This window comes from Carcharhinus amblyrhynchos, chromosome 2 (assembly GCF_965287045.1).
Source record: "Carcharhinus amblyrhynchos chromosome 2, sCarAmb.v2.hapA, whole genome shotgun sequence".
Classification (NCBI taxonomy): domain Eukaryota; kingdom Metazoa; phylum Chordata; class Chondrichthyes; order Carcharhiniformes; family Carcharhinidae; genus Carcharhinus; species Carcharhinus amblyrhynchos.
The window spans coordinates 107,192,467-107,215,178 of NC_137325.1; the positions used below are offsets into that span (position 1 = coordinate 107,192,467).

The 22,712-nt window shown below is 40.0% G+C and overlaps 1 protein-coding gene across 1 annotated transcript; it reads right to left on the reverse strand.

The window, feature by feature from the left end:
* Positions 1-90: 90 nt before the first annotated feature.
* gtpbp10 (GTP-binding protein 10 (putative)) lies at positions 91-22,372 on the reverse strand. The gene is made up of 10 exons (XM_080210706.1): positions 22,321-22,372; positions 20,488-20,681; positions 18,249-18,340; positions 17,041-17,185; positions 14,273-14,346; positions 10,290-10,342; positions 7,403-7,510; positions 5,534-5,611; positions 4,316-4,439; positions 91-2,823 (listed from the first exon to the last, which is right to left on the reverse strand). Exons 1-10 carry the CDS (start codon positions 22,351-22,353, stop codon positions 2,612-2,614), a joined length of 1,113 nt encoding a protein of 370 aa, XP_080066832.1. The 5' UTR covers positions 22,354-22,372; the 3' UTR covers positions 91-2,611.
* Positions 22,373-22,712: the final 340 nt, after the last annotated feature.

Genomic DNA, 22,712 nt, shown 5'->3' on the forward strand with positions numbered 1-22,712 from the left:
CGCTCCCTGAATATTCATCATTGCTGATGCCTCTGCAGCAACCCTCTGCATGAAATCATTGAAAAGGAAAGAGCGAATAGATCATGGGTGTTTGGTTATTTTGCTTTTTATTACTTGCTTTTGAAACAGAGTAAAACATGTCCCTTAAACTATACCCCGTAAAGTTTAACTGTTGCATTCTCTGCTGCCCGCCTGCAGCTGCTCCCTAGCACATTCTTGCTGCTGATAGCCTGCCGTTTCATGCCAACAGAGTGCAGGCATCATAAACCTCTTCTTTTTCGAGTTGCGCACATCAAAGTCACAGTGCCAAATTAGCTATAGTCAAACAACATCAAGTTTTTAGAACTTTAGGTTAACCCTCTTTCAATGAAGTGCTGAAAAAAAACTTGTGTTATATTGATCTGGAATGTGTGGCTTGAAAAGATGGTGGAAGCAGACTTAATAGTTTCAAAATAGAAATAGATACATAAACCATAACAGCACAAACAGGCCCTACGGCCCACAAGTTGCGCCTATCATATCCCTACTTACCAGGCCTCTCTATAACCCTCAATCCCATTAAATCCCATGTACTCATCCAGAAGGCTCTTAAAAGACCCCAACAAGTTCATCTCCACCACCAATGACAGCTGATTCCACTCACTCACCACCCTCTCAGTGAAAAACTTAACCCCTAACATCTCCTCTGTACCTATGTCCCAGCATCTTAAACCTGTGTCCGCTCATAGCGACCAGTTCAGCCCTGGGAACTAGCCTCCGAGAATCCACCCTATCTATACCTCTCAACAGCTTAATCAGCCTCTATCAGGTCACTTGCCATCCTTTGTCTCTCCAGGGAGAAAAGACCTAGCTCCCTCAACCTATCCTCATAAGGCATGCCACCCTATCCAGGCAACATCCTTGTAAAGCTCCTCTGCACCCTTTCAATAGCTTCCACATCCTTCTTGTAGTGAGGCAACCAGAACTGCGCACAGTATTCCAAGTGGGATCAGACAAGGGTCTTATAAAGTTGCAGGATTATCGCCTGACTCCTGAACTCAATCCCTCGATTAATGAAGGCTAGTACACCATACGCCTTCTTGACCACATCCTCCACCTGCGAGGCTGATTTAAGAGTCCTATGGACCCGGACCCCCAAGGTCCTTCTGATCCTCTACACTGCTAAGAGTCCTACCCTTGATATTATACTCCTTCATCCCATTGGACCTGCCAAAATGGACCACTACATATTTATCCGTGTTGAAGTTCATCTGCCACTTCTCTGCCCAGTTTTGTATCCTATGCATGAGAATGAAATGTTTGTAGACTGCAGGCAAGGAGCTGAGAAAGGGACTAATAGATGCTTCAGACATCATGAGTCAAATAATCTTCTTTAAGGTTGTATGATTCAATTAACACTGTAGTGTTAAAGTTGCCATAGTGCCAGATGACCATAGGGTGATCTCCCCTTTGAGGGTGGGAGCTGACCGGTGGTGATTTAACCTGAGGATCACCACACCTCAAGCAAGGGGCAAGACTGAGAAGGTAGGGCCTTCATTAATAACCTCAGCCAGTATGGGAATTAAACCTGCGCTGTCAGCGTTGTTCTGCGTCACAAACCAACCAATGGAGCTAATCAACTCCCAGCTCATAATTAATTGAGGAAGTACCTGCCAGTGTAGCAGCTTTAATGAAGTCAGGTCTCAATATGTGACTTGTCATCTTTCCTCGAGTGATCACCCTGATGCAGATCAATCTAAGTGCAGCATGGAGCACTTGTGTAAATAGCGTAGAAAAAAAAGACATGCTGTCGAAGCTTTTTATCTTGCGATGATCAAGGAAGGCAGTTCACAAGAATACCAATAATAAAGGAAACAACAATTTGTGCTGCATCTGTTTGGTTGGCAAATGGATTTTAATTGGTAGGTATTACCATGGAAAATCTATCAGGGGTCAGTTTACCACCAAGCTTTTGTTCAAACTCAAATCAGGCAGGTCAACTCTGGTCTTGGAAGCCATGGGGAAATAACTAGTAAATGGCTATTCCAAAAGCTTTTGATTAGTTGAAAAAGATGCAAGGTTTTAATTGAAGAAAGCAATTCCATCTTAGGCCAGGAGAATATTTGTCCTGCGAAACTGTTCACTTAAATCTGCCTTTGGAAATCTATATTCATATGTGGTTCTGGCTAGTCATAGAATATATTTTCGTTTGCAGTAAAAGGCAATTTTTTGATTTGAGTAACATTTCCTGGATTTTTCAGTTAAAGCTACAAGAGTTGCTGCCAAGAAGTTAGTTTCATTGTAAACCTTTTCGTAAGGCATATTTTGGAGATTATCTGCACATCTTTTACCTTGTGTGTTTAAAGTTTATTTTTTTCTTTTAACAAATGTTAAAAGTTATCACTGCAGTTCTGTACTTTTGAGTTTAGTGATTGTCCCTCCATGTTTTTACAATCCCCCCCAAAAAAATACAGTCAGCCAAGGGGGATTTCAATCTGAGATCCGACTTACTCAGCATTAACACTAATTGTCGTAACATTCTGTACTACCAAATTACTATTTAAATATGTTCATGCGCCAATAGTTCTCCAACGTGGAAGACACGTATCAATAACTACCGACTTTAAAAGTTCTAGATATATTTGGAAGTATTTGAATGTAAACTCCGCAGTTTTTCAAGGCGGTACTGTTCATTTTCTAGATCATCTTGATCATCTAATGACTTCCGAATGCAGTTCTTCAGTTCTTCAATTCCATATTTAGTCGAGGCAGAGACTGGGATTATGTGGTTAAACTGGACCGGTTTTAAGGGAGTCATCTCCTTTGGCAATAAATGATAGAAAGCTATAGGGGAACAAGAAAAGTATCTCAATATAGAAGAAAAGCTTATAACTCTTTAGTCAACAAATCGAATGGCAGAATTTGAAAGTGATTTACCAAACGATAACAGATATCTGACAAAACTAGATTTTAAGTGTTTGCAGCCTGTTTTGTATTTTTAAACAATGTGCATTTAATGCAACTGGAAACAGTTTCTGACGTGTTTTTGCCTAATCATTCAAAGTTGTTATACTGCAATAATACAATAGGTGTTTCTGACTTAAAATGAAAAACTGTGTATAGAAAAAATCCTTTATCAAACAATGAATGGCTGGAATAGGACTATAGATCTTCCAGTTGTTCTCCAGAAAATAGATTGCAAGATTTCATTAATTGTTTTGGTACAGCTGTTAAACAGTAACTACTGTTCTAAAAAATGTGTCCTGCCTAACTTTAAATCAAATTTTAGTCCAATTTGATGGAGTAAGAAACTGTTGTGCATGGGTTTACAAAATGCATTGTTTAGCAAATATTAAAAGCAGCAAGAGCGGGAAAATCTTTTTTGAGAAACCACAGCCAAAAGGTTAGTGCAAATGTTAAGCAGAATTTCCTCTTTTACGCTAGTTCATTTTTCACAGCAACCATTAAAAGGAACATTCACTTCTCATGTTCCTAGTTTGCTTATTCTCAAGAGGGAATGATTATATGTTTTGCAAAAGCCCCCAAGTCAGCTCTTGTTCATGAATTAATGCAACAATTCTTATTAATTGCATACATCCTCATTTTCAAAAGGAATGGAATGTTTGACTTTTGAAGATTGTTAACAATCAGCTTCCATCATCATCATCCTGTTGCCATTGGACAAAGGCAGTGACCTCAAAATGGGATCAGTGACCTTACCACCCTGTTAACAGCAGTGATGTGGAAATACTTTTTGAAAAGAGTCGACTATCCAAAGCATCTGCCTGTTTAAGGCAACGGGCATTTTAATATGGAAATCTGGTCCAAAGACATGAAAAGAACCGATTGGCATTTGGCACCGTGCAAACTTCCACCCGTTCCATGGGTTATCCAATCTGACAAAGTTGAACTCAACCAGTGCCGAGATAAACAGTCTGGGATGGTACTGTCTCAGCACACTCCTACTGCAATCTAAATTGCCGGTGGCTGCCCTTTTGAGGCTTCAGTCTGACAAACTACATTGGGATGTCCGTTTGGCATCTTGCAGCTCAACATTTAAATTTAAATGCCTCAAAATCCCAGTCATATATTTGTCATCAGAATGGACAGATGATCAGTACGCTTCAGCAGTCAATCAACCAAACATCAAACTCGACCCCACTGAGAAACATCACCTGTTGAGTGTATTGTCCCCACTAACATGATTAACTTGAATGAAGAATTAAATTTTACATTTATTAAAATTATTTATTGACAACAACATATTCAAACACTGGTTGACCAATGTTCTTGGGTCAAATGGATTTTGTGCTGCACAACCTGTACTTTTGATTACCTTGAGGCTGCTGAAGCTGTTGCATCAACACTTTGAACTTTCCTTCTGCATTCTCCAAGTCCATTTTGTTTACAGCTAATAGTGCAGGCTTTGATAAAAGCTCTACTTTATAAAGCTCTAACTCCTGAATATGAAAGATTATAATAGTCAGTAAGATGCACAATATAGACCAATAATTGTATGGCTAAGATTTTGAAACTCACTACAAACTAAACTGAAAACAACAGCAGAAAAGACAAGATTTAAAAACGTAATGATTAGTGATTCAAAATTCTTATGTTCTGGCAAATCTACAATACTGGATTCCCCAAAGTTCCCATTATTTATGTTCATTTTTTTGGTGGTGGTGGGGTGCAGGGGGAGACGGTTCAGGTTGTTTCACTTGGAAGGAGGATTTCAGGCTTGGATATTGGGAAGAGAGGAAGTAAAAGGGACGATGTTTCATCTCCTGTACTTGCATGGAAATGTGTCATGATAAGGAGAGGCAGTGTTGGGAGTGAATGAAAAGTGGACCAGGATGATTCAGAGGGAGCACTGCCTTTGAAGGCTGAAAGGGAAGGGAAGGGAAGGGGAGGGGAGGGAAAGATGCATTCAGTAGTGGCCTCTCAGCTTTTCTCCTCATTCTGGCATCAGAAAAATGATGCTATAATACCTCCATCATCATCCAACCATGAATGGCATACCACAGAAACCAAACAGTGCTGGGTCACTTACAAACATATTTCAATAATTAGAGCCAACCCCTCCCCTACCCTACTTGATTCCTACTCCACAAGCTTTCATGCTCATCTCCGTGCTGAATTGTGCAGAAATCTACAGCAGAAACTCAAATCGCTAAACTTTCCACTCCTTGGCATTGACATCAGGAGTGGAACATTTTGGAGCAGCCACCAGAGACAGAAAACAGGACGCAGAGTCACTTCAGCAAAGACAATGGAAGACCATAAAAGCCAAGGAATGAGTAATATCCACCAAGGCCGGTTAAGGTTGGCATTTGAGTGGAAATGGTAATTGTCTAACACGAGGAACTTGGGACAGATGAAGTTTTGCAGCGAATTGCTTCCCAGACATACAGAGCAAATAACCTATTTTGCATATATATTTTGAGTTATATACAATATACATAAACAAACATCAACAAACATCTCAAATGCACACACACCTCCAGTTTTATTTTCTAAATTAGTTAATTTAGTTAACAACAAAAGACTGGCTTACCTTTGATAATAGTTGTACAGCTTCGAAAGCTGATCTTAGAGGTGTTTTAGATGAAAGCTGAAATCCAGTCACATCCACCTCCAAATAATAAATCCACAAAGAATAAGAATTGTACACAGGCATTATTTCTGTCACAATATTGTCAAGTGAAATTGAACTTCTAGTGGGTTCAATTTTTTCTAAAAAAAAGGCTGTACATCTCCTCATGTACAGGATGTTATTGTTTATCTTTTGACCAAAAGTTCAGTGTCCACTGTTAAAGACCAAGAGGTAATAAAAACACCAAGCACTGGAACTACTCAACAGGTCTGGCAGCATTTGAGGAGAAAGAAACAGAGACAACGTTTCAAGTTGCACGTGACCCTGTTTCCAACTAACTTCTTTCATAAGCTGTATCTAAACTGCCACAAATTACAGCTGGAAACGCATCTTGGCTTCAAACAGATAGCTATTATATAAACTAAATTTCAACCATTGTAGCTGCTCAGCTTATTGCTCAATAGTATTATTTTATAAATTTTAAGTCTTGCAGTTTAGGAGTGAACATTATTTGTGAACACAAAGTGGTAAAACTGCTCTGGTTTTAGGTATGGAGAAAATTTACAAGTGAGGTATCAGAAACAGAGAATTTTAGCTATGAGGAAAGATTGGGTAGGCTGGGATTGTTCTTTTTGGAACCAGAGGAGGCAAGAAGGGGATTTAACTGAGGTGTATAAAATTATGAGGGACCTATATGGAATGGGTAAGACGGACTTATTTCCCTTAGCAAAATGGTCATTAACCATGGGCCACAGGTTTAACATTAAATGGTAGGAGAATTAGTAGACAGTTGAAGAGAATTTATTTTTCATCCAGGGAGTGGTAGAGTTCAACTTACTACCTGAAAGGGCAGTGGAGATAGAAGCCCTCATCCACACTTGGATTTGCATCTGTTCTGTAAATTCTGTAAGCTACAGGACTACAGATCAAGAGGTGGAAAATGGGATTAGGCTGTATTATTCGTTTTCAGCCAGCTCAGGCAGAATAGGTTGAGTGGTCTGGTTCTGTGCAAAATATTTTTAAGTTTCCATGCTCCAGTGCCACAGTAATCAAGACATAGGTTATCCAGTAAAATAAAAGCAAATATTGCAAATCTGAAATAAAAATAGAAACAAAATGCTAGAAATATTCAGTAGATATGGCTGCATCTGTGGAGGGAGAGAGAAACCGAGTTAACTACTTCTTCAGGGTCACATGCAACTTGAAAAGTTGGTTCTGTTTCTCTCTCCACAGATGCTGCCAGACCTGTTGAGTAGTTCGAGTACTTGCTGCTTTTATTACAAATGGTCAAATTTGGTCTACTATTTACTGCTTCAGTTTCCCTGAAAGGTAATCAGAAGACACACAGCAAAGCACAGAAACATTTCATCCTTAAAAAAAGGTGAAGTGTGTTTTCAATTCCATTTTTAGACAAAATGAGTTTGTTCCATCAAACAATATTACCCAATTAATTACTTTAAGCAAATTAAATTGTTAAACATATTGGCTGGATTTTACTGCCCCGCCCACCATGGGAATCAGAGCGGGAGGAAAGACAATGGGAAGGTCTGTTGACCTCAAGCCAGATTTTACAGTTTTGGGACGAGCGAAGCTGTAAAATCCTGCCCATTGTGTTATACATCTTACTTTCTAAAGGAAACAAGAGAAAATGTGTAATTTATGAACAAAACATTAGTGTCCAAGATAAAGTTTTTCTATAGAATACAAGTTATGAATATTTTAATATTTGAATATTCTTAAAGGCTTATATGGAGCAAAGCAGTGTTGAACAATTAATTATGTAGAATTATACAATTAAATATTTAAAAGAAAAATATTTTTCTTACTGACCACAAAAAGAAGCTGTTTTGTCCTCTCCACATGTTTAAGAAACTTGTGACCCATCCCTTTATTTAAGTGTGCACCTTCAATCAAACCTGGCAAATCAGCTACTGATATCTGTGACAGCGAAGTACACTATGAATTACACAGAATTCAATAAAGTGGCTGAGGAAACTCACTTATATAGCAAGCTTCCAAGGTAACAAGCTAATTTAACACCAGTTGAAAAATACATCAGCTGTGCAGAGGTAAAGATCTGGCTGTAAAACTACATGCAACTAAAGATTTTCCAAATAATAAATGGTGTATTTTCAATAATGAAATAATTGTTTAGCAATTGAATAAGAACATAAGAACATAAGAAATAGGAGCAGGAGTAGGCCATCCAGCCCTTCGAGCCTGCCCCGCCATTCAATAAGATCATGGCTGATCTGTCGCTGCTCAGTTCCACTTTCCCGCCCTCTCCCCATAACCCTTAATCCCCTCTCCTATCAAAAACCCATCAACCCGCGTCTTAAAAATATTTAGCGAGGCAGCCTCCACCACTTCAACGGGCAGAGAATTCCAGAGATTCACCACCCTTTGAGTGAAGAAGTTCCTCCTCAACTCCGTTCTAAACCGCCCCCCTTTTATCTTGAGGCTGTGCCCCCTAGTCCTATTGTCTTTTTTGAGCGGGAAGAGTCTTTCCACCTCTATCCTATCCATCCCATTCATCATCTTATACGTCTCAATGAGATCTCCTCTCATTCTTCTAAACTCTAACGAGTACAAGCCCAGTTTATTCAGCCTCTCCTCATAGCTCAACCCCCTCAACTCCGGTATCAGCCTAGTAAACCTCCTCTGCACTCCCTCCAAGGCCAAAATATCTTTGCGCAGGTGCGGCGCCCAAAAATGCACACAGTACTCCAGTTGCGGCCTCACCAATGCCCTATACAGCTGCAGCAAGACCTCCCTACTTTTATATTCAATCCCCCTCGCTATGAAGGCCAGCATCCCATTCGCCTTCCTGACCACCTGCTGCACCTGCAAGCTGGGTTTTTGCGACTCATGCACAAGGACCCCGAGGTCCCTCTGCACCGTCGCCTGCTGCAGTTTTTCGCCTCGTAAGTAATAGTCCTTCCTACCATTATTCCTACCAAAGTGGACCACCTCACACTTGCCAACATTAAATTCCATTTGCCATTTCCTGGCCCATTCGCCCAGCCTATCTAGATCCTTCTGCAGACTCTCCACACCCTCCGCACAATTTGCCGTTCCCCCAATCTTGGTGTCATCAGCAAATTTCGACACTCTACACTCGGTTCCCTCCTCCAGATCATCTATATAAATGGTAAAAAGCTGAGGCCCCAGCACCGACCCCTGGGGCACTCCACTAGTCACCATCCGCCAATCCGAATAGCACCCGTTGACCCCCACTCTCTGCCTCCTATTTGACAACCAATCCTCTATCCACGCTAACACCCTACCCCCAACTCCATGTCCCTCGACCTTCTGCAATAACCTCTTGTGAGGCACTTTGTCAAGCGCCTTCTGAAAATCTAGAAAGACCACATCCACTGGCTCTCCTCTATCCACCGCCCTAGACACATCCTCATAGAACTCCAGTAAATTTGTCAGACACGACTTCCCTTTAATGAAACCATGCTGCGTCTGCTCTATCAAGCAATTCCCTTCAAGATGCCTCGCAATTTCCTCCTTAATGACAGATTCTAACATTTTACCTACCACAGATGTTAAACTAACCGGCCTATAATTCCCCGCCTTTTGCCTGGCACCCTTCTTAAACAACGGCGTAACATTAGCCGTTTTCCAATCATCCGGCACTTCCCCGGAATCCAGCGACGTTTGGAAAATAACCACCAAGGCATCCACTATCACCTCCGCCATTTCTTTCAGAACCCTCGGATGCATTCCATCTGGTCCTGGCCTTGCCACTATCATTCAGATTGGGCAAAAAACAAACATTTAAAGGCCTGACTTGTTCTCCTGGTGAGTTTCACACTGGTAAGGTCACATTTACTGGACACTGTTAGTGGCCATGGGAAATTCATGGTGAGCTTTCTAGAGCTATCTCAATTCTTATTCTTGCACAATGATGTTAGGTGAGAAACAAGAGGGTGTTGATACAGCGATGATGGAAGAATGAGTGTATAAAGTTTACATTGTGTAACTCCAGGAGGATTTCAGAAGTAACAGTATTCTTGTCTAATTCAGAGGTGGAAATTACAGGACAGGAAGATCCTGTCAAAGTTGATTGGTTGCTGTAGCCACAGTGTGCCCATTGTTAGGGGAGGAAGCAAAACCAGTTTACTGGGAGTGGCACTGATCTAGCAACATTCTCTATCTTGAGTGACTTTGAGATTCAAGTGTTATTCTAGCAGCCCTTCTTGACAAGTGGCATGTTCCTGTACGCCCAGAATCACAGGGTTTTTACAATGCAGAAGGAAGCCATTCAACCCATCGTGTCTGCACCAGCTCTCCGAATGAGTAATTCACTTTGTGCCATTCCCCTATCTTCTCCCTGTAATTTTCCACAATCTTCCTTTTCAGATAAGACAACTGACTTATGTCTTATAGACAGGAGAGAGACATTGAGGTAAGCCACTCCTTGCAGAATAGCTAGCAACTTGGTCCTATGTTGTGATGTTGACATGTCAGATCCAGTTAAGCTTCTGATCAACAGTAACATTCCCTGCCCCCAGCACCATGAAATTTGAATGCTCAGTACAAGAAGTTTGGAATCTTTAGTTCAGCCCAAATACTGGGAGAAATCCCAGTAAATTTAGTGGGCCTGACCATTATTTGCCTTAAATATGGCAATTTCAATGTAGCATTTTCTAATACATTAAAAAATTAACATTAATGAAACTTAAAATACCATGCTGACAATACTTACCTGTTTGTAATCACTGTACATTAACTTTCCAATCTCCGGCCTCATGGTAGTGACTGAAAATTAAAAATAAAAATCATAAATGCAAGACAAGTTAAAAATATAAGTGGTTAAAAACAAAGAATGGAGCAAAATGATTTTTTTGGAAAGTGTACATAAAGAAAATGGACCAAATGGTCATCTTTTGTGTTCAAATTTCAATGGGCCAAATCTTTTAGTATCAAGTCAGCGACACACTGAACTTAAAGATGCCAGTACATGTCAGGACGCATCAAAAGTCTGATGTGTGCCCAAATGGTGCAGTTGCCTGGAGGTTTGAACTTCTGGCAGGTTTATTTGCACTTCTTGGGGCACTGCTATCGGTGTCTGAGACTTGGGTCAGAAACATACTCCCTACTCTGGGATTGTCACACCATTTAATCTTTAGTGTAACTCAATGATTAACAATGGAAACCAAATCCACCACCCCTCACACACACACACACAATACACACATTGTCACTAACCATGCCACCCCAGGCCCAACCTGATTAGTACCCCTGACACAACCACCCATCTCATGACCAATTCACCACTTCTCCCATCACAACCCCCTCAAGGCTGACCACCCACTCCACATACCCCAGAACTACCCACACACTCACTCACCCAGCCCCCATTAAAAGACTTGAGACCTTTAACAACTTACCTGAATACAGCAGCTGATGTTGTAAAAAGGGGCTATGCTCTCTACATTGCTCCTTTCTGCCTATCAATCCCATAGGCATCTGCACCAAAGCTTCATTGTTCCAGTCAGGATCAGAGGTCCTGACTGAATGCACTCTTACAGTTTTGTGTACAATTATTGCCACAGTCAACAGCATGTTTGCAGCATCACTGCTAATCAGAAGATCTGGGACAATGATTCTCCATTATTACAATGCTTAACAAGTAAACTACACTTTTTTTTGAAACTGAAACTCCACTTTTGCACACAAGGAAAGGCAAAGTACTTGGATACAAAATAAAATGAAGCTTACAAACAAACTTAGGAAAACATAAGACAAGAAAAAGCAGCTGGCCCAAACTGTCTCAAGGCAATTACACATTTTTGATTTGTTAAAGTGAATTCACATTCACCAAGTGAGCCTAAAAAAGTGTCGCTCTCAGCATAAACAAAGTCTCCCAAAATCTAGCCTAATTCTATGCTTGCACATCTGATATGCATGACCGCTCCTCTTCCCTAACTTAGCTCAAACAATCTGATTCCTTCATCATTTCACAATGAGCTTTTCCCTTCTCTAGTGCAAAATGATCCAGATCTTTAAAGCCTTTAAGTTATCACAACAAGTTTAAGAGTAGTGATCATCCATCAGTCATCCTTTGTATGTTTTTCAATACCTTCATAGGAGGAGATGAAAACTGAACCAGATAAGGCCCAGAGTCATGTACAACAACACTATGGATCTTTTAGCTTCATACTGTTTAACAGTGGTATATACACCCTGCTGCTTCATTTGACTTCACAATAGTCATGAACATTATTAGTTTCATTCACTTTAATGCCAAGATAGCTTTTGTGATCATCAATCTTTAATTCTGTACCAAAAGCAGGAAGCATATACTTGATATTAGTGTCAGATTTTCAGGGAGGTCCAGGTCTCTTGGGACAGTTGGATTCAGACTTTCTACTGGTTCTGCTTCTGACAGATTGGTTCTCCCCAACAACAGTTGATCCGCGTGTCTCCTCCAGGTGACATTGTCACGAGTTTAGACAGTGTAGGAAACAAGCCCAGTCTGTGCTCTGATTATGGCAGCAGGCCATTTTTCTCTCACTTAGTTTCTTGCCAGAATATCTGATCCCTGGTGATAGTCACAGGTTTTGCTTTGTTTCCCCGCTGTATGACCGGATCCAGTTGCTTTTTCTGGACAACTTATTTCATCTTGGATGATTTTAGTAAGTTGATGCTGTAATGCTGTTTAATCATCAGTAATGCGGGAGAAACTTTTGTTGCTGAGTGAGTAGTATTCTTGTACATGAGCAGGAATTGACTGTTCCTGATTATCTTTAACGTCTGCTTCATCATTTGCACATTCTGCTAGTCTGTTCAAAGCCAGATGGTACAATGCAGACCTAATGTGTTGTGTTCTGTTCTCCTTCAACAAGCTTCCAAATTCTTGAGATACAAACCGTGGTCTGTGATCACTCACCAATTGCTCAGGGAAACAAGATTTCTCCTGATCTCACAACTGTCTCCTCTAATGAGGTCAGCTTCATTATGGCAATTCTGGCCATTTTAAATGAGCAGCTGTGATTAGAAACATGCGTCCTTCAAACGGTCCTGCACACTCCATGTATACCTATTGCTTAGCCTCTTCAGGCCATTCCCAAGGATGCAACAATGGTGCTAATGCTGACAGCCTTCGTATCTTCATGTAAGACAAACATGTTCCTGCCTTCTCCTCCATTTCACGTAAATAATACTCCTATCACCTCAGGACAAGTGAAGGAGTACACCCAAGATGATCCAATATTTTCTGAGGTAATGAGCGTGGTGCTTTGAAGCAAGGCCTCAGGAGTAAATCCTGAGTTAAAGATGTACTGCATTCAAAGTCTTGAATGCCTTGCTCGCTCCTTCATTCTCACAATTCCACAACTGCCTTTGTGTAATTGGTTCAACACTTTTCTTAATAGCGGTGTGATGATTACTCTCATCCCCCAAAGCTGACATCCTGCATGTATGGGTAATTCAAGTCTTAAAGTGGAGTACAGGTTTAACTCAGTTTAGTCTTAAGCACCACGAATCACTATAAATACACAACAATCCCCGTTTAGAAATGTCAGCTACTTCACTGGATAAGCAAGATACATTCCCTTGCACCATCATAAATCAATAACTTTAAAGTAATAAAGATTGGCATAATTTGAAAGAGAAAACAATGCAAAATACACACAACTGATATCTTTAAAGGGATTGCAGTACAAATATAAATCAACATGCAGAACTGTGCTAGAACTACAAAAATGATCAATAATTTGCATTTGCTTGCCATATATAGATTTTTGATTTGATCAAACATTAAAATTCCTTTAACTGCTTAACTTGTTTAAAATAACCCCCACGGGCTAACATGTATCAAGTCTATGTTTACTTTTTGACATTAAGGAAAGAAATTTAACTCAGAGAAACTCTACAGTGCAGAAGGAGACTATTTGGCCCATTGAATCTGCACTGCCAACAATCCCAACCCAGGCGCTATCCCCACAACCCCACATATTTACCCCTACCATCTATCTAACCTAACATCTCGGGACACAAAGGGGCAGTTTAGCATGGCCAATCAACCAAACCAGCACATCATTGGAGTGTGGGAGGAAACGGAGCACCCAGAGGAAACCCACACAGATATGGGGAGAATGTGCAAACTCCACACAGTTGTTAGAATGTAACCGGTGACAACTTTGTATTGGATGTAATGTGACCAATGGTAACAAGTTGTAAGGATCATCTGACCCAGTAAAACAATGGAACCAATTACAGAATGATACTGGCTCACTATAAATAAGAACTTGTTGGGAATTGTGGGTATCTTGGATTGGCCCAGGGCGAGGCCCCAAGTTTGGAGTAATGAAGTTTCTTTTTTAAACCCTTTCTTTGATTTATAAGTTGGGGTAAGTTTTGTTACATTTTTGTTGTTTACATTTGAAGAATTCCTTCTGAAGAAACAACAGTAACCCAAGCCAGGAATCAAACCAGGTCCCTGAAGCTATGAGGCAGCAGTGCTAACCACTGTGCTGCAGATTTAATGTGCTTTCTGGAATAATGTGCTTTAAAATAACATTGTTGACATACAGTGCAGCGCTCCTTGTCACTGTCCGAATCTGAGGATTCAGCTTAGACAGCAGGCTCAAAGGGCTAAATGGCTTACTCCTGCTCCTAAGTGTAAATGGAGGGCGATGGCAAACATTGGCTTAAGAAAAAATAGTCTTCCACTGTTACACCTACATGGATAATCTGCAATCTTCGGCTTAGCATGAGACAGCTGGCTCAATAATGAAGATTTCCCCGCATTTGGAAACCTGCAGTTAATAAGAAAATCTGTTACCTGAAGATAATAACTTCAAAAGAAGTAAAACTTTCAACAATTTGCTAAAGTAGATACAGCACAGAGTTGCCTCCTGCAAAAATCAACATGCAATTTAAATTTTGGAGCACAAATTCAATGAAACACTGAAGGCCTTCAGAGTTAATGGAACAGAACAATTTGGGAGTTCGGTAATTGTTATTATTTCAGCCTGAGGGCTGCACATTTCATCTTTTTTGTCCAATCCATGCTCTGTTTTTATAGCTGGTACAGATATAATCTGCATGACATTTGTGCTAACTGAATCCTCCTACACCTTGTATATTATTCAAATGCACAGTAGGTGCAAACAGAATAAAGCAATCTTACTGAGCCAGTCTGACATTAAGCTGTTAAAACCACTGCAAAAAAAAACAACTACGAAGACAACATTTGTGGTCAGCTTATTAAACATATTGCAGGCTGACAGATGTTAATTCTCAGTTAAACGATTACTGACACTGGTGTCACAGCACTATTGATGTGACAGTATATTACTTTTGAAAGATAAAAAGTAGAATCATGGAATGGTTACAGCACAGAAGGAGCCAATCAAGCTTGTCCAGTCCTCAGCATCTTTTCCACAGCAATTAAGCAATTAGCATTCTCCACCTGTTCTCTGTAACCCTGCAATTTTTTTTCCCTTTCAATAATTAGCAAATACCTTTTGAAGTCACAATTGAAACCCCACCAGCCTCAGGCAGTGCATTTCAGATTGCAACCAATCATTGATAAAAATTATTTCCTAATGTCATGTTTGACTCTTTTGCTAATCGACTTAGTTGTTTCCTCTAGTTCTCCATCCTTTGCCAATAAGAATAGTTTCTCTCTATCTACAGCCCTCACGCTTTCCAGCACTTCTGTCAAAACTCTCACTTCTCTTCTAAGGAAACAGCCCCAGATCTTCAAATTCACATAAATAAAGTCCCTCATCCTCATTTGATTTGATTTATTGTCACGTGTATTGGTTCTTGCATGCTATACAGACAAAGCATACCATTCATAGAGAAGGAAACAAGAGTGCAGAATGTTGTGTTACAGGCATAGCTATCGTGTAGAGAAACATCAACTTAATGCAAGGTAGAGCCATTCAAAAATCTGACGGCAGCAGGGAAGAAGCTGTTCTTGAGTCGGTTGGTATGCGACCTCATACTTCTTTAAAATCTTTTTTCTGATGGAAGGTGGTGGAAGAGACAATGTCTGGAGTGCCTGGGGTCCTTAATTATGCTAGCTGCTTCTCCAAGGGAATGGGAATTGTAGACAGAGTCAACTGATGGGAGGCTGATTTGCGTGAAGAACAGAGAACAGGGGATCCTTAGGACCTATCTCGAAAATCTTTTTGTGCTTCCTCTCTAAAGCCTCCACATCTTTTCTAAAGTGCAATGCCCAGAATTGAACTCAGCATTCTAACTGATGCCAAGACAGTGTTTTATAAAGGTTTCCCATAATTTCCATGCTTTTTGTATTCTATGCCTCCATTTATAAAACCCAAGACTCTGTGTGGCTTATTACCCACTTTCTCAACCTGCCCTGCCATCTTCACCAATTTAGGCACATATACCTCCAGGTCTCTCTGTTCCTGGAACTCATTTTGAATTATAGCCTTCAGATTATAATGCCTTTCCTCATTCTTCAAATATCACTTTGCATTGTGTTAAATTTCAGCTGCAACATGTCTATCCATCCCGCCAAGTTTTCTTGAAGTCTACCACTATCCTCCTCACAGTTCATAATACTTCCATGTTTTTTGTCATCTGTAAATTTTGTGATTGTACCTGCTCATCCAAGTCTACGGTTTTAATATGTATCAAGAGAATCAGTCATCCCCTGTGTAACTATAACTCGTGCCAGTCTGGGAAACAGTGATTCATCATTACTTTGTTCCTGTAGTTCAATCAAATTAGTATCATGTTGCCACTGCCATTTCATTCCATAGACAGCCTAAAATGTTGCAGTTTATCACAGGATGTTTGAAAGTCCATGTGCGTATCACACTCAACAACCGTCCCTATTACCTTATCAAAAACTCAATCAAGTTAGTTAAACACAACTTGTCTGTTAATATTTCATGCTGACTTTCCTCAATTAATACGCCTTGTTGTTAAGTGATTTTTAGTTGTGTCCAAAACATATAAACAACCTGGAACTATTTCATAATAGCTTCTGTAATATTTTTAATCAGCGAAGTGCAAATTAGAAAAAATTAACCCAGTCCTATAAACTACACAACACAACATTTTTGATTTTATTTCACAGCTTCCACATGCAGGCGTTCTGGCAAATTTAGAAAGCCTTCTTGATCATTTAATAGATATTTCTTCCTGAATGAAAAATACTCAATAATCAGTGGTCAGTGGTACTCTCACCATTATGATTCAAGTTCAACTCTAAATGATTGAGCACATAACCCAGAATGACACCACAGGGCAGATTCCCTCTCTATTGCGCTGATACCATTATTACAGAACCACCCTCCACCTTTTCCTCATTCCCCATCCTTCCTAAATATCCTGAACCCTTTAATATTCAGGTCCCAATCCATGTTCTCCTGTTGCCATGTAATGGCTATCAAATTATACTTATTTATTTCTATGTGCACTCTCAGTTTATCTGTTTGTTCAATTCTTACAGATTTGAAATCCCAACTTACCCAACCAATCCTATATCAGCTACTAGTTTCAAATCCATCCGTACGATTCTACTTTGGCCTTTGGAAGGCAGAAAGTTAGTCGTAAATGAACCACCATGACCACCATGGGCTACAATTACCCGATCTCCTTTTTTGTTTAGTTCACCTAGAAAAGAAGAATGACTCTAAAAATTTGGATAACAAAGAGCAATTGACATCTCTTCAAAATATTAACTACCCTAACATTAGGGGAAAGATGGTGGTATAGTGGTAACGTCACTGGACTAGCAATCCAGACGTCCAGCTGAATGCTCTGGGGACATGGGTTCAAATCTCACTGTGGGAGCTGGTGAAATTTAAGTTCAATGAATAAATCTGGAATATAAAGCCATTTGCAGTAATGCCAACTGCAAAACTATGATTGATTGTCGTTAATCTGACAATTTTATCATTTTGTTCAAATCCCTTTATAGCCTTATCATTCCTTTTGTCTGTAACCTCTTCCAGTTCTGAGAACTCAGCATTCCTCCAATTCTAGTTGTGTGTATTCTCAGATTTCTTTGCTCTACCATTGCCAGCTATGCCTTCAGCTGTCTAACTCAAAGCTCTGGAATTCCTTTGTTAAACATCTCTGCATCTCCCTCCCACTTTAAGAAGCTCCTAATGTCTTAATTTTTGCCTGATTACATTTTCGTGAAGTATCTTGCTTTTCCATATTATAGGAGAAATACAATTACAAAGTTGTTATTATTAGTTTTATATGGACTGAACTGATAAAATGTCCCAGGAAAATCCATGCTCAACTAACTGACTGTTAATAGTGCTGAAATGAGAGGTAATAACTCAATCTAAGAATCCAGAGGGAACTGTATCAAAGAGCTCAACCAACAATTAAAACATCCTCGTACAATTTATCACCCTGTTTTTGTCGCCCAAATAATGCATACTGTTTGTAGCTGCCTTTATTTTACATGGTGTGCTTCTTCAATTATTAGTTGTAAGACACTATTTGTGACTATTTCTGATTAGAAGCATGAGTAAAGCCAAAACACAATTTATACCATATATACAAAAGAACTTTAAAACTGAATACATAAAAAATAATCAAGCAACAAAGTTTGTAAATGGTAATTTAACAATGCAATATTTGAGAAGATTATCTGCAATAAAGAAAATTAAAAGCATGTATCAAATATAATCAATTTCAACAACAAAAGCAGAATTCTCACCTATTATTTCCCCATCATCATTAGTGATTGAAATTCCAACTGGGGCATGAATTTCACAATCAGTTCCTTTCCTGCCTTTAAGTGATCGAATGCTGGAAAGGAAAAAGAGAAAATTAAAGTTAGTGCACGGGAGTAATTTGAAATTCAAAAGAGTTGAGTGTCTTTTCTTCTTTTAATAGTTGACTGTTGTGTTCTAAACTACGTGACAATGGGGAGAAACCCAGCTTAAAAGGTAGTACTTGTCAGGGGTTCCTTTTCATTCAATGCATTCTAGTTAGGACTTCCATTGTAATATTAATAGTTATTCCTACATTTTATTAAGAAATACAAGAAAATAGGAATAAAGTACTCATCCGACTCATTATTTTCCTCAGGTGCTGATTCAAAAATTATTTCAATTGTTAAGTTCATTAAAGTAAAATAAAAAATAAGTATTTCCCCAAATATTCCACAAGTCAGTCATTTAAGGAGTCAAATCTGCAAATCTAACACACGTGGTCTTTAACTTAAATCCCTCTGGTTCCAGTTCTACTTTTATATAAAACTTCAGACTACATATACTCATGAATCTTTGCAGACCATTATCTCAGACATTTGGATGAAGTAGAAGCAAGATACATCCCAATGGTGACAAACTGCAATGTCATACTAGGAGTCATACAAGAGTAAGCCAAGCATGATTCAGCTCTCCCAGTTGTTTATATCACAATTATTATATTGAAATTAAAAGTAACTGCAGTTGAGAATATGTTCAAAATGGAGCCTCTAAATAGAATTGTAATTGAGTACAGCCATTTACAGAGTTTTGTCTACACTGATATCTTTCCCCTCGTCCATTGAAATTGTGGACTCTTGCTAGGGTTCATTTCTAAAGCTCACAGGAGGCCTCGATTACTTCACTGAGGGATCATTCTTCATAATGTAGTCTTAAAAAGAACCTTTTAACAAGTTAATGTCAGACATCAGCCAAGTTGATTCACATCATGTGATATCAAGAAACAGCTGAGCACACCAAACACAGAAAACATCCCAAAAGTACCGCTGAAGACTTATACAGACAAACGAGAAATGGTAGGATGATACACTACTTTTTCCCACCTCTCAACTAACTGCAAGTAGATGTGCTTTAAAGAAGCATTTTAACTCTCTGAATGCTGTGACTCTCAAGAACAGATGGAATACTCTTCATATGCTGGTTGACAACAATGACATTCAAGGAACTTCACACCAGGCAGGAGAAAGCAGCAGACTTGATCCGAACACTTTCCACAACATTAAACATTCACTTCCTCCATCAGTGCTGACACTGTGACATTTGCAAGATGTAGTCCCACAACTCACCAAAATACCTTCCAAACAGTGACCTCTAGCACCAGGAGGACAAGGCAACAGGTTCATGGGAATGCGACCACTTCAAATGCCCCACCAAGTCACATAGCATCCTGACTTAGAACTATATCATCGCTACTTCATCAGCAGGTCAGAATCCTGGAACCACCTAACGTTATTGTAGCTTTTTCTATGACATATCAACTGCAATGAAGGCAGTTCACAACCATCTTCTCAAGGTCAGTTTTAGACTGGAAATAAATAGATTGTTCAAGTGGCTCCAGACAATGGCTATCTCTCATTGACTATTTCATAAAATAACATTTTCAATGTTTTAATCATTTTTCCAGTAGGTGTAAGTTAATCAAAGACTACAGATCTACTCTTTTTCACATAGTAGAAGTATCTAAATCATAGGACATAGGTTTAAGGGGAGGACTAAGTGGTTTAGAGGGGATCCAAGGAAATTTCTTCACCCAGAGGGTGGTGAAAGCATGGAACATGCTGCCTGAGACCATGACAGAGGCAGGTACTCTCACAACATTTACGAGGCAGTTGGACAAGCATTTAAATCGCCAAGGCAGAGTAGGCCATGGACCAAGTGCTTATAAATAGGAATAGTATAGATTGGTATTTGATGGTCAGCATTGACATTGTGGGCCAAAGGACCTATTTCAGTGCTGTATGTATCTATGATTTTAAATATCCCAATTACATATACACGGGGTTAACCTCATTCAAAATGGCATAGTGTGACTGAAATAGTAGAAATTAAACAATGACAAACTTGACTAACAAACTGATGAATGCAGCTTGAATTTGTGACCTATGACCCAATCACTAAATTGTCAGATTTCCTTTCCCCAAAGGTTAACAGCCATTTTATGCATATCTACATAATATGTCATACCTGCTGTTAGCGCCAACACCAGCCACAAAGCGTTTATCTGGATATTTATCCTTGAACTTCTTCATCGTTATGCCATCTTGTGCTACAATCCAGACATCACCACCTTTACCGCCTTCACCACCAAGTCGAAGGAGTCCCATTCCACCACTCCCCCCACGGACATAAAGTCTGAGATTGTCAATAAAGCTACCATACTACAAAATGAGATTATTAGAAAGAAAACACTCAAAAAAGGCTCAGATAAATAATATATATTTTCTTCAAATCTTTACATTAATATTTAGCACTGATCTACATGACAAACGTTATCCACTACCCAATGTCATTTGTATCGCGTCAGTCAAGGTTTACTCAACAATACATTGACCAGAAATCTATTCTTTATAATTCAGAAACGCATGTTTAGTTTTGCATATTGTTCAGCTGACACAGCAGGAAGAGTTACGAATGTAAACATTACAGATAGATCACATTACAAGCGTGTGCCCAACGTGAGGATTTATGAAGCACTGGCCAAAGTCAGTGGCACAAATGATGGCGAGTATATGGTGCTGAAGTGTTGCATCACTGTGACAATAACTGCTTTTAGGTAATGTAATTCAATCATGGTACAGTGTATTTAACTTTCCAGCTAAGTAATTTGGTAACAACTTGCATTTATATAACACCTTTACTAATTAAAGGAATGTTCTAAGGTGCTTCACAGGTGGACAAAGAAAAACAAAGGCTCAAAACCAAGTATTTTTTTAAAACGTGGTCAAAGAAATTGGTTTTAAGGAAGCACTTTAAATGAAGAAAGAGGTAGAGCACAGGGAGATGGAGTTTGGGCCTTTTAGGTGGTTGAATTTGCAACAACAAATGCATAAGAGATCAAAGTTAGAGGAATAACAGGTTCAAATGTACTGGAAGCAGTTACAGATACAGGGAGGGACCAGGTCAAGAGAATTAAAGACAATTATTATAATTTTTAATTTGAGGGAAACAAAATCCAATAGAGCTCTGAGAGGGGATGAGGGGTGAATGCTGCGTAAATTAGGAAATAGACACCAAAGCTGGTTGTGCTTAAGTTGAATGAAAGGCCAAGTTTCTTTGGAGGCTTTCACAATTATGATGGTCATCCCAGAGTGCTCCAAGGCCAATTAGGCATTTTAAGTGCAATCACTGCTGTTGTTTAAAGTTAGTTAATTGTCACAAGTAGGCTTACATTAACACTGATAAAGTTATTGTGAAAATCCCCTAGTTACGACACTCCAGTACCCTTTCAACCACACTGAGGGTGAATTTAGCATGGACCAATGCACTTAACCAGCACATCTTTCAGACTGTTGGAGGAAACCAGAGCACTTGGAGGAATCCCACACAGACACGAGGAGAACGTACAAACTCCACAGAGACAGTGACCCAAGCCGAGAATCGATCCCAGGTGCCTCGTGCTGTGAGGCAGCAGTACTAACCACCGTGCCACTTTGTGAGTTCAGGATGGAAGGCCAGTCACATTCAGGAGTGGTGAATGCATCCTGATAGTGTTCAAGGTAGTTGGGGCAGGGGAATAGGGAGCTGGTGTCATAGAGATGGGAAGTAGATTATCTTTGTAATGGAAATCTGGAGGGGGGTTTTAGAAGCTCGGTTTACATTTGAATGAAGAGCAGAGCTTGGTGAGAAGGCTGCTTTAGCCTTTGACAGTGGCTCATGAAGGGCAATAGTCTTTCCCCCTTCTCGGACTGTGTGTTCCCCGTGCTTGTTTCCCAATCTCCGCAGCGTCTCCTCACCCCCACCGGCTTTCCCTGCCTCTGGGAGCAGGGAGCTGGCACATAACCAACTGAAACCCCCTACCTTCCTCAGAGACACGAGGCCACACCGCACCATGGCAACCCAACCGGAAACCCACCGCACCATGGCAACCCAACCGGAAGTTTACCCTTCGCAATAACCTCACCACCACCACCACAGGGCGCTGAGCGACCGTTTTACTTGTCACGGTTTGCCGCCGATCGAGTGGAAATGTTTTACAATCTGCATAATTTTTAATGTCGAACATGACTTTAAACGAACTTGAGGAACTTTAGTTTTAAAAGCGCCAAACGGGCTTCGGCGTGTGTGTGCGCCGTCTTAAAGCTCCGGATACGCGTGCAGACGTGTGAGGCGGTTCCGAGATCCGCACGGTATCAGAGTGGGTCAGGGTCAGGTTAAATCGTTTCTTATTCATCCGAGGTTGCACAAAAGGC